Genomic DNA, 12502 nt, shown 5'->3' with positions numbered 1-12502 from the left:
GTGGCTGTTACGGTACGACATCATGGGAATGTTCATAGAAGGAAATACATGGAGAAAACAGCGTTGTGGAGCCTCGCATACGAAACTGTGGGAATGGCCGGAAAACCGAATGAGCAGATTTAACAACAACTTGGGGTTACCTATGGAAAAACCGAACAAAATCATGGCTATCATTTTGGCCCACCAGCTTGACGCCGTACTTTAGATGGTGACAACAGCTTACCCTCCGCATCGGGTATATACTTCCTTCCTCCAGACGCTCAGCCTCCAGGATATTCTACACGTTATACCACCTTACAACATGGGCTTCAGGTCATCGGCAACAGTGAATGGCGCCTCGGTCTTGCTCTTAATCTCATCCACCGTCACGCCGTCCGCGATCTCGATAAGGGTCAGGCCATGGGCGAAGTCGACATCAAAGACGCCCTGTACGACTTGTTAGTCTCCGGAGAGTCTTGAGATCTGAAGCATGCAGAAGCAACTCACCAATTCAGTAATGATCCTTGAGACGCAGGCTCTGCCGGTCAGGGGGAAGGCACACTGCTTGACGATCTTGGCATTGCCCTTCTTATCCGTGTGCTCCATCGTAACGACGACCTTAGTCGCGCTGGGGTTGCTGACGAGGTCCATGGCCCCACCGAAGCCCTTGACCTTACCAGGCAACATCCAGTTGGCGAGGTCGCCGTTGGCGCTAACCTGCATGGCGCCGAGGATGGTAAGGTTGATGCGGCCGCTGCGGATCATGCCGAAGCTCTCCTCGCTACCAAAGACTGAGGCGCCGGGCTTAAGCGTGACGGTCTCCTTGCCGGCGTTGATGAGGTCAGCGTCCTCGTCGCCCTTCTTGGGGTAGGGGCCCAGGCCGAGGATACCGTTCTCGGACTGCAGCTGGACCTCGACCTCGGGGCCGACGAAGCCGGGGGCCAGCATGGGCATGCCGATGCCAAGGTTGGCGTACATGCCGTTCTTGAACTCCTTTGCGGCGCGGCGGACGATGCGCTCGCGCTTGGCGGCGGTGTCGCCGGTGCCGAGGGCCTTCTTGGCGTCTGCGTCGTTCTCATCCTTGGCAAAGGTGTACTTCTCAATGTTTTTCTCGCTCGTGCTTTGAATGACGCGCTTCACATAGATGCCGGGCAGATGGACGGCCTCGGGGGAGATCTCACCGGGCTCGACAATGTGCTCGGCCTCGACGATGGTCATCTTGGCGTTGCGGCCCATGGCGCCGTTGAAGTTGTTGGCGGCAAGGCGGAACTGGCAGTTTCCGAGCTTGTCGGCCTTGTAGGCTTTGACGAAGGCGTAGTCGCCGGCGATGCTGTGCTCGAGAAGGTAAGACTTGCCGTTGAAGACCTTGACGTCCTTGGGGTAGGAGAACTGGTCGGCCGAACCGTCGGGCTTGTTGCGAAGGGGCAGCTCGCCCGTCTGTACGACGGTGCCGAAGGCTGCCGGGGTGTAGAAGGCGGGAATGCCCTTGCCGCCGGCGGCGCAGCGCTCAGCGAGGGTACCCTGGGGGGTCAGCTCGAGCTCGACCTCGCCGGTCAGGTACATCTTCTCGAACGTCTTGTTCTCGCCAATGTAGCTGGCAACCATCTTCTTGATCTGCTTCGTCTTCAGCAGCTTGCCGAGGCCGGAGGTGTCGGTGCCGGCGTTGTTGGAGACTGCAGTGATGCCGGTGATCTCGGGCTTCTTCAGTACCTCGTCAATGAGGGTATCGGGGACACCGCAGAGTCCGAAGCCACCGCAGAGAAGTGTGGAGTCGGGCTTCATGTCCTTGAGAGCCTCGGTAGCTGAAGGGTAGACCTTGTTGATTTCCGGCCTCCGCGCCGTCGCAGAGAATGCGCGGGCCAAGATGGCAGTGTGCTAATCACGACGAACGGAAGGGTCAGTTGGGCTAGCAAGTCTCGTATGTCGTTGGGTGCGTCTCGGCTCCCCATCTCAGTGGGACGGACATACGTTAGAGCCATGGCGGGCATAGGCACGCAACGAGCGTGCACACAAAGCTGGTGAGGGCATTGTGAACGGAGATGTGTATGGTGTGTATGGCTACAGTCGGGATTACGAGGACGGGAAAGGTACTGAGCAGCGAGCGGGACGGAGGGGCCGGTTGTGTTACAGGGATCGACGACGACCAAGTAGCATCGGCAGAGACAGCGGAGAAGCCGGACAGTAATTGGCAAGAGACCGAGAGACGGAGAGAGGGAGAGGGAGAAGAGAGAGGGTCCGTCACGAGGAATCCTGAAGGGGCCCGGGTCAATTTATTGCATCAGCTCGACCTTGGAGCCTTTGGCCTCCAAGGCCGTGTGTTGCCGACTTGTTGCGCCGTGGGCGATTCGGGGGGTGTATGCTGCTCCGCCCCTTCGGGATTGAGCTCGGCAAGAGGAAAGGCAAGCTTGGACCTTGGGACATTGCCAGGGGGCAGGAGGGAGGTCTCACTCTCAGTGGCCAGGAGCTGTGGCAGAAGCATTGACAGGTACATTTCAGCGGTCATCCCCCTCTCTAGTTCCGCGACTCGGAAAGTGGCGGGGCTAAACGTTTTGGCGCCTGCGTTCTGCGCTTTGGAGGGTAACGCCAAACTGGGGAAAGTCTCAACTCCAGTTTTTCCCCCCGAGGGGGCCTTCCCGTCCGAACCCCGCAAAACCAATACTGGAACAGATGTATATACGGAGTACATCACAGCAGCAACGAGTGTGCATCCTCCATTCCTGCGATGTAGGTAGTTCATGATATAGCAGTCAATTGAATCTGAACGAGTACCACGGTGTTGCAACCCGTGGCTGTTTTGTCGGGGACCGGTCCGGGAAGCGGCGCCGTTTGCCGAAGACCCTGCTGAAGCGGAATCAGTGAGGAATTTCTATTCCGAACCCCAGTACTTGGGTCTCGACACCAAAAGGCGAGACTCGGTTGAGTAGCAGTGCCTCGTTGCGATACCGGCGACTGAACGCCGGGGCGCACCTTAGTGGGGTTGGAGATCCGTCGTCTCTTGCGTACTTGTGATTTCTGGTATGTCTATCTTTGGTGTTGACTTTTTGTCCCGGTACGTGGCCCGGCACTCGAGCTCTGGTTGCCATCCGATGTTAGGTACCTACCTGCCTGGGTGGGTAGGTAGGGATGAATAGCCCCCGCTACGTTCCGCTGCGTTACTATTGTACACCCAATCGAATCCAGATGTCGAAGAATAAATCAAGAAAACGACACCCTCGAGAGTCTTAAGGCAGCGTGCCAGATCGCACTGGCCCTTGAGTGAATCTTTAACACGACGTCGACCTTGTCTTTAAATATTTATCCAGCCCCATGCCAGCCACCATGGGCATGGCTGGGTGCAGTTGTCTGGGACCGTTCTTAAAAGTGGAGTCATTGATGTTCCAGGATCTTATCGGACCTTCGGCCAGGGATAAGTTTTCTCCCATCTTCTTATCGGCCTGCAGAATGCCCCACGCTTCAAAAAATTTCCCTTGGTCGCGGGCAGTGATGGTGCAGATGGGATTCGCAGTCGCTGCCGCTCTTACAGTGTAGTTGCGTACTTGCCTGACCGTTTGCACCTGTCGGTCCCGAATCAAATAGCAGCCCCTTGCACCAAGATCACCGGGCTGACCTGTCAAGCCGTCAGAATGGAACAGAGCCCCAAGCGACGCAAAGTCTCCCACCAGGGCGGCTCCAGGACCGCGACTAACATTGCGACTGCGAGCCCATTCGTCCTGCAGACGGACGAGCTTCTGAAGGAGGTCGAGGTCGACTACGCCAAGGCCCTGAATGGCGCCGACGCACTACTGCACAGGATCAGAAATCTGATTCAAGGCATTGAGTCCCATGGTCCTATTCCCGTGCGTAAACTCCGCAATCCTCTCCTTCGGGTCCGTGTTGTTGACTATAGAGTGCTAGATTACCGAAGCTACGCGCAAGTTCCAGAAAACTCATCGCATAAAGATCCCCTACCCGGACCCGAAGCCCGCCGACGATGCGCCGTACAAGCTGTCTTTTGAAAAGCCCGCGGCGTACAATGTAGTCGGCAGCTACGTCTCGAAGACCATGGTCGACGCCCAGGCTAACAAGGGCGTCGACATGATCGTACAGATGCCAGCCTCGCTTTTCCAAGAGAAAGACCATCAGAACATGCGCTACTTCTATCGCAGAGCGTACTACATTGCCAACATTGCGGCAAGCTTGCGAAAGGAGCTGGGAGAGTCCGCCGACCTGAAATTCGAGCACCTGAACGGAAATCTCCTCCTACCCGTACTCTGCATCAGGCCTGTGTCGACATCCAACAACCCGGGCGACGAAAGCGACGATGGGAAGAAGTCCGACCCAGAGTATATCATACGCATCATCCCCTGCGCGCCCGAGGGGGTTTTCCCCAAGTCGAAGCTGAGTCCGTCCTTCAACGGCAACAAGACTGTGCAGACCGACGTCAAAGACTCAAACGCCGCAACGCCGTTCTACAACTCGACCCTCAAGGCCGAAGACACTTTCGTTACCTACCTTCGCGTTCTGACTCGAGCCAAAACCGAATGTAAAGCATTTGCGGACGCTTGCATTCTCGGCAGGATCTGGCTGCAACAACGAGGCCTAGGCAGCTCGCTGTCCAAGGGCGGATTTGGTCACTTTGAATGGGCCATCATGATAGCGCTGCTCTTACAGACAGGCGGACGAAACGGACAACCGGCGCTGTCCTCGGCCCTGAGCAGCACAGAGCTTTTCAAGGCTGCCATTCAGTTTCTCGCCTCTACCGAATTCTCCAAGAAGCCTTTCGTGTTCGGCACCTATAAGCATGACGCCGAGATCATCCGTGAGAATGGTCCCGTCATGTTCGACCCCGACCGCGAAGTCAACATATTGTACAAGATGAGCCCATGGTCCGCGGGTCTTCTTCGCTTCCACGCTTGCACAACTATGGAGGTGCTCAACGACACTTTGGCCAACCAGTTCGAACCGACATTCATCACAAAAGCCGACATGCCACTGCAGCTGTACGATGCCATTTTCGAAATTCAAAACGTCGACAGCAACTCGAAGAGTAACAATCCTGACCGTCGAGGAGCTGTCTGGGACCTCAGCTTCAAAGCGAATGCGGTTCTCAAAAAGGCGCTGAAGGAGAGATCCCAGCTGATCCATTTCTCGAGCCAAGACCCGGCACCTTGGTCAGTTACCAGCAGCCAGTCGCGGAACCTGTCCAACATTCAAGTCGGCGTCGTCTTTGATCCTGCCAACATGGGACGGCTGATGGAGTACGGACCTTCGGCCGAGCTGGAAAAAGAGGCCGCCAAGTTCCGGAAGTTCTGGGGTGACAAGGCCGAGCTGCGCCGATTCCAAGATGGCAGCATCCTCGAGTGTGTGCAGTGGACGAACAAGACAGCTGCAGGTGTCTGTGAAGAAATCATTCGTTACACTCTCCAGCGTCACTTAAGCCTCGGCGCCGGTGATCTGCGATTCCACGACGCCGAGTTCCCTCTGTCCCTGGAGCTCTCGCCCCTGGACAAGGAAGCGTTTGAGGCGGCGAGGAAGGCTTTCGGAACCCTAGAGCAGGACGTTCGCGGCCTGGAGGACATACCGTTGTCTATCAGACAGATCTCCCCTATCGTTCCCGAACTCCGATCTGCCTCTATCAGGCCACCTTTCACCCTTTCCCAGAAGACCAGCCCCCCACCCATGGATGTGAACCTGTACTTTGAGGCTTCTAGCAAGTGGCCAGAGAACGTGGTCGCCATCCAGGAGACCAAGATTGAGTTCCTCCTCGACATCGACCGGAGGTTACGGGCTGTCCACGATAACATCACGACGAGCCTGGGCCGCGACAACGCGGCGCGCGATATCGATAACCTGGCCTACCTCGACATCATATACGAGACTGGCGCCGCGTTCCGCTTGCGCATCTACGCCGAACTCGAGGAAACGCTACTGGATCGCCAGGCCAAGAACAAGACCATCAGCCCTCAGACCAGAGCCGAGGCCGAGGAGGCGCTGTTTAACCTGCACTGGCGCTACAAGCACCTGCCCCTGCACACGCAGACGATCACGACCTACTGCACACGCTTCACGACCCTGTCCACAACGATCCGCCTTGTCAAGCACTGGTTCAACGCCCACAAGCTTGCTGGCCATGTTACCGAAGAGCTCATCGAGCTCCTCGTTCTCCACGTCTACCTGAACCCGCACCCATGGAAGGTCCCCTCGAGTCCCATGTCGGGCTTCCTCCGCACGCTCCTCTTTCTCTCCCGCTGGGACTGGCGCGACGAAGCCCTCGTCGTTGACTCATCAGACGACATGTCCGTCGAAGACCGCGCCATCGTCTCGCACCATCTCGAGGCCTGGCGCGCACGCGACCCCAATATGAACCACGCCGTCCTCTTTGTGGCCACACCCCACGACCATCTTGGACTGGCCTATACACGACACGGTCCCTCCAAGCTCCTCGCGACGCGCATGACGCGCCTCGCAAAGGCCGCGAGCAGACTCGTCAAGGAGCAAGGGATTGCCCTCGACACGGCCGAGCTCTTCCGCCCCTCACTCGTCGACTACGATGTGCTGCTCCATCTGTCGTCCTCCGCCCTGAAGCGCGTCGCCCGTGACGCCGCTTCCGAGGCCGGCACGCGGCACTCGCTCTTCAAGAACCTAGATGAGCGCACCGGTAAGGTGCCTCTCCCCCTCGGCAGGCACCCGGCGACGGTGCTGCTGCGCGAGCTCGAGGCTGCGTACGAGGATACCCTCCTCTTCTTCCATGGCGCGCCGGACGACGTCGTCATCGGTGCCATCTGGCAGCCCAAGTTGCGCAGCAGGCAGGTGTTCCGTGTGGGTCTGCCCTACAATTTCCGACAGGTCAAAGATGCCGGCGACGACGAGGGCGACATCGTCGAGGTGAACAAGCCGGCGGTCCTTTTGGAGATTGCCAGGATTGGCGGTGACTTGTTCAAGAGGATCGAGCTCACCGAATGAGAAAAAAAAAGAGGACAGTCGGGTCGGCTACAAACGTGCAGACAGACGTGCGTGGTTGTGGTAATTTGTTCATCATAGCGGGTTGGGAAAGGTCCAGACCAGCAAAGCGGTGTGATCTCGAATTCACACTGCAAATCACAAAGTTTCAATCGTTCTACCATCATCTCATGTACATTACCGGAAGGGAACTGATCTACAGAATGAAACTGTCTTTGGTCATACTGATTTAAGCCCTATTCAACATTGATTTCCCCTGAATAAAACGCCGTGCCATGATATAGATGCCAATGTATGCACACCAACAGACGTATAAACAAGCATTTCCTTTCCGTCGTCATGCAGCAAGCCTTGGTTTGGTGCATCTGCTAAAAAACAAAAGTCAATCCCCCCACCCAACCTAGCCCCGAGCGCGCGTTCGTTCTGTTCATTCTAATACTGCAGCAGCTTCTGGTCCTTGCCAGTGCCGGCAACCTGCTGCGTGGAGAAGGCGCAGAACTTGTCCTTGATGGCGACCACCTCATACGTGCCTTCTTGGCTCGCGCGAATGATCTTGCTGCTCTCATACGAGACGTCGTGTCGCGTCTCCAGCACCACGCTCTTCTGGCCCTTGCGAGCGTTGGAGCTGCGTGTGTAGGTGAACTCGAATGGCGGGGTGCCCCAGAACTCAAAGAGTATCTCCACTTCGTTGCCTTCGTGGATGTCCACGCGAGTCTGTCGTCCCCTGCTGATCTTGACAGCGGGAAGAGGGTGGATGGTCTTGGTGATGTCGACGGAGGCGCGGCACTCCGAGGCCTTGTCAGAGATGGATGTGATGGTGAATTCGCCAGGAGACTCGGCGATTCGGCGGAAGTTGGTGGTGCCAGATTTGGCCTTGCGTTGCTGACCCTGGAAATCATACCAGATCTCAAACGGAGGCGTGCCAGAAAGTGTGTATGCAATACGCTCGCCGACGCAGTAGTCTCCACGGCTCTCAAGAGGATATATGGCAGGGGCATCGTGAAGATGGACTTGTACGGACGGCGCGCCGATTTCGTACTTCTTTTGGCACCCACGGGCATCTCTGACTTCGCGGATGCGAACATGCTGGATCCCCAGTCGCAGATACTGCCTTGGGATATGGATGCCGTACGAGTTAGTCTGGATTGACGGGATCCGATACGTCTCGGGGATGGTGCCGCTATGATGCTTGATCTCAATTTCAACGTGGAATGGAGCGACACCGTTGAGTGTGATAGGAATCGTGTCTTCCTTGTCCTGCTCCGTCTTGCAGTACTTGAAAGACTGCCCAGGCTTGATGAAGGCAGCGGACGGCTTGGCATTAACACGCTGAGCCACTGTCAAGGAGTGAGAGTTTGTTTTGCCGTCATAGAGATTGTCTGCTAGTTCAGAGAACTGATAAATGTATCGACCAGGCTTCGAAGTGTCCATGGGGATGGACGCTTTGTTGAGAGAGGTATCGAGGTCTTTTTTGCTAGAGGCCTGGCCCTTGGAAGACCCATCAAAGGGGTGGTGCTCAACCTTGTAATCAACATGGAAAGGAGCAGAGCCTGTCTAAGTCAGCAATGCGAGTTCCAATCAGGTATAGATTAAGCTTACCCTTGAGAGAGACTTCAAATGTATCAATATCTCCTTCGCAAACATCGCGCTTCGAGAATTTGTTACCGTCTGAGGTGACCGTGTCGGTCTGTATCAGGGAAATTTGCGGTCGAGGATACCAATCAACCTCGAATCTGGATGCCTGGGGGTCCACGATTCCGGGACATTCTCTATCTTGGACGTCGATAATCTCGTACGTGCCTCGTGCCTCGACAGTAAGGATGTCGTTGTCGTTTCTCAATTTCTCTGTGCGAACGGCATCGCCTTCATCGATATTGCGGTAAGAAACGGTCCAAGGCTTGTCACCTTGAAGACGCAACGGCAACTTGACCTCGGCATTTTCGATCGTTTTGATGCTCCGCTTGTTCTCTACCAGGCCAAATGCCGCACGGGGTCTCTGGCGCCTGACAGAGATTTTCAGCTCATCCTTCAGGAAGGTGCGACAACCTGATTTGTCTTGGACGCTGTTCAGAGCAAGCGTGTACTCTCCTCCCTTTGCGAGAGGCTTGGTTTTGATCTTGAATTTCGGGCCCGCAATACCGGTGGCGCGCTCAGACTTGCGCTTGCCGTCGTGTACGAGCTCCCATTCGAGCGAAAAGGGAGCATCACCACGAAGGTGTATCTCAACCTCGACTGGTTCTTCCAGACAGGCACTTTTGAGTCCCGTAGGATGATGAATGACCGCTGAAGCGGCCGGCTTGACGTCCGTCTCCAAGGTCATGTCAGGGCTCAAAGGCCGATTTTTGTAAATAGCGTCGTCGACGAATTTGAAGATGTACTTATGATGTCCGGCAGCTGTGGGTCTGAGTTCGACTTGTTGTCTCAGGCCTTCGACCTTGACTGATTCGTGTCTAGTCTTGAGTTGTTCGTCAACGACATCATACCGGACCACAAATGGCGGTGTTCCAATCAGGTCCAAGTCCACCCGGAGTCCCACAGAGTTGCCTGCACACTTGTCGGGTATCTCTTCGGAGCGAATCGATAACTGCGGCTCCAGTGGATTGAGCAGAAGACATGACGATGGCTCCTGAACTTCTCCTTCGCACGAGCCACTCGAGACTGATTTCAGCGTATACAGCCCAGGCTCCGAAACCAGAGGCTGATCGCGAGAGTTGACAGCGGAGAAGGAAGCCACAGAAACCTTATCACCGTGGTCGCCGCTGTTGGTCAACGAGTCGATAGGCGAGAAGTCCCACGTGACCGTATGAGAGGCATCTGCGGTTTTGCCATCGATTGAGAAGTGCACAGGCAGGCGCGCCTTGTCCTTTTTAGCAACCTTGAGTGGTTTGCGGAGATCGCAGCCATGTAGCTTGACCTTGGGTCGCTCCTTTACCAAAAAGGTGCGAGCCAGATCCTTAGGCCGGGCACGCGCCTCGGTCTCTTCCGCAGAAGGAGCGTACTTGCGAACATTACCAAACCCGTCCGTAACCTCATCTACGGCGTACTGCCATCGACCTGGTTCGTCCAGTGTCTCGTTCAGACGTACCGCCACGGTTTGAGGCCTGACCCACGACGTGTCCTCGTCGCCGGCATGAGTCAAAGACGAAGACGGCGAGCCCAGCAAGGGCGACGTGTGATCCTCTGGCTGCAGGCTCTGGAAGTGGAAACTCTTGTCCTTGTCGTTGACCGTTCGACTGTAGACAATCTTCAGGGGCGGTGTTCCGGTGACGTCGACAAGCAAATCGGACAAGTCTCTGATGCAGCGGCCCTGGTTGTCAGGAGTACGAAACTTGGCCTTAGGGCATGGAACAACGTATGTGTCCCGGGTCGCGCGCTGAACTTCAAGCTTGTATTCGTCCAGAACCCTACCGAGACGGTAAACACCGGTCTTCTTGACTGGATATTCGATGATGTGGGCTAGCGGGTTGGATTCTGCCGTTTGATCCTTGATCTGTTTCGCAATTTTCCGAACGTCGCGACTAGACAGCTTGATGGTTTCCTCTTGGTTGGTCTCGAGATCGATGCGAGTGAGTTCCATTTCGGCGGGCACCGTTGAGTTGAACTGGATAGGCAGCCGGGCAGTCTCGCGGCCTTCGCCGATACAAAATGGGATTTGCTCAAAATTGAGAACCGCGGAGCTAAACAGGATATTAGCGATGAGGGCTGTTTGGTTGGGTATCGGCGAAGAGACCTACCCTTCCGGCAGAATATTGATGATCTGTCTTCCCATGATCAAGGAATGATTATGCAGAATACTCGAGACCTTGACTGTGTGCTCCGAAACGGCTACCTCGCGGTCGTAAAAGACCTTAAAGAAGCCAATGAGCCATGGCTGCAGTGGAAGCTGCTCGTCTGTTAGTGTTGCCTGGATCCAAGCTCCGGGAATCCCCTTTTCTCCCACGTACCGGAATGTTGAACATCAACATGAAATTGAAGAAAGCGTGGAAGAGGAAAATGGCCGTAACGACGGGTTGTGACATCTCCAGCCATGGTATCCTCAGTTCCGGGAGGCCGAACAAGAAACCAAAGTCAATGAAGACCCATTTGAGGAACAGCCAAGCTGATGTGTCGTTATCCTCCACCAGCTTGATCCAGTCGTAGAACCTCCAAGCAAACAGACCAACGTATATCGCAAAGGCGTAGAAGCGTTGCTGGGGTGCGTCTAGGATTGTCAGAGGGATGACTGGCTCAGTTGCGGGGCCGCCGCGGGAGGCATTTTCGGGGGCTAGAGGGAGAGCAGATGATCGGCTGCTCTTCTGGGAGGACACGGAGGAGTTTGGGTCGGGGTCTTGTCGTCGTGATCTGCCCGGTGCTGCGGTCGCCGGCGTTTGTGGGAAACCACCAGTCCGCTGTCTCGGAGTTGCGCTCATCGCATGCCTAACTCAGGATCGCCTCATAAGATTAGCAGTTTGCAAAAGTCGCCGGTAGGAAGCAGTAGTATTTTGGTGATGCGAATGGAGACCGAGGAGCGTCGAATGCGCTTGCCGGCGTTGCAAGCTAATGTTGACGTCGTGTAAATAAAAAGAAACTGGAGGGCGAGAATTAGGCAGTACAGAGCTGCTTCAAAATTTCCAGCGAGTGCTCGTCACGTCCAAACGCGCCTGTCAACAACACCCACCTAGCTTTGTCTTCGAGGGCATTGATTGGTCTGACGGCCATATAGTGGGTCCGCCCCGGGATACTAACAGGGTCGGAGCTTTCTGACAGCTACAACTCCAGCGGTTTGTGGCAGAGCGCTGTGTGAATCAGCAGCCTTAGGCCCACTTAGGTGGTGTCTTCCGCTGAGGCTCCTGACCAACTGACAGCGGAAGAGGAGGAGGTTGACGTCGTTGGAGCTGAAGCGTGTCGAAGAGGCACAAACAACCCTCACCGTTACACAACACTCCTATCAACGATATTGATCATAGCTTGAACGCAACTTCTAATCCCGGCCCAAGGTTCTGGGGCATTCGATATCAAAGGTAAAGTGATTGGAGTGGCGCTGGGCTCTTAAACTGTCCCTGCTTTCGTATAGATTTGTGAGGCGAAGCTAATCTGCATCAGGTGAGGTCTACATGGCTTGTTTCCTACTTACTCGCGATGCCTCAACATGTAGACGTCAGCCTCTTTGTGTATTTTTGTTTTGGATAAAGCTCAGCTGCCATCCCCCCCAAATCTCTTGTGTGCAGCGGCACAAACTGGCCAGCCAATGGATTTGTCAAGTGTTTCGTCCTCCTTTGCCAATGTGGCTCATTCCGTCATGAAGCACTTTGTTTGCCAGCCCCAAAACCAAAACCTCTTACCTTCATCGAAGTCCCTTGCAAGAAACAGAACAGACGAAAAAATGCCTGTCTGTGTTCAGCAGTGACATCCTGTTCCGCCTTGGTTCATTTATAGGTTGCCCTTCCCAAGACACCCGGACTTCCAGTTTTCTCTGAATTTTTACTTAGTCCTTTCTCTCACTGCCACCAACCCCTGCCACGCTCTCCAAGCCTCCTACCTCCTATCTCCTGCCTTGTCTCACGAACTTTTCGATTGTCGCCAAAGGCGTCCTCGTTTCATTGTC

At 55.4% G+C, this 12502-nt stretch overlaps 3 protein-coding genes across 3 annotated transcripts; 1 reads left to right on the top strand and 2 right to left on the bottom strand.

The window, feature by feature from the left end:
- Positions 1 to 294: 294 nt before the first annotated feature.
- CH63R_01179 (Succinyl-CoA:3-ketoacid-coenzyme A transferase) lies at positions 295 to 2007 on the bottom strand (the record flags this gene model as incomplete). The annotated part of the gene is made up of 3 exons (XM_018296154.1): positions 295 to 426; positions 487 to 1854; positions 1948 to 2007. 3 exons carry the CDS (start codon positions 2005 to 2007, stop codon positions 295 to 297), a joined length of 1560 nt encoding a protein of 519 aa, XP_018164516.1.
- Positions 2008 to 3602: 1595 nt separating this feature from the next.
- CH63R_01178 (Nrap protein) lies at positions 3603 to 6921 on the top strand (the record flags this gene model as incomplete). The annotated part of the gene is made up of 2 exons (XM_018296153.1): positions 3603 to 3815; positions 3874 to 6921. The coding sequence occupies 2 exons, from the start codon at positions 3603 to 3605 to the stop codon at positions 6919 to 6921; spliced, it is 3261 nt and encodes a 1086-aa protein (XP_018164515.1).
- Positions 6922 to 7350: 429 nt separating this feature from the next.
- CH63R_01177 (Nucleoporin pom152) lies at positions 7351 to 11327 on the bottom strand (the record flags this gene model as incomplete). The annotated part of the gene is made up of 4 exons (XM_018296152.1): positions 7351 to 8468; positions 8518 to 10595; positions 10653 to 10801; positions 10863 to 11327. 4 exons carry the CDS (start codon positions 11325 to 11327, stop codon positions 7351 to 7353), a joined length of 3810 nt encoding a protein of 1269 aa, XP_018164514.1.
- Positions 11328 to 12502: the final 1175 nt, after the last annotated feature.

Source organism: Colletotrichum higginsianum, chromosome 1 (assembly GCF_001672515.1).
Source record: "Colletotrichum higginsianum IMI 349063 chromosome 1, whole genome shotgun sequence".
Lineage (NCBI taxonomy): Eukaryota > Fungi > Ascomycota > Sordariomycetes > Glomerellales > Glomerellaceae > Colletotrichum > Colletotrichum higginsianum.
This window is presented reverse-complemented; position numbering and strand designations above follow the sequence as displayed.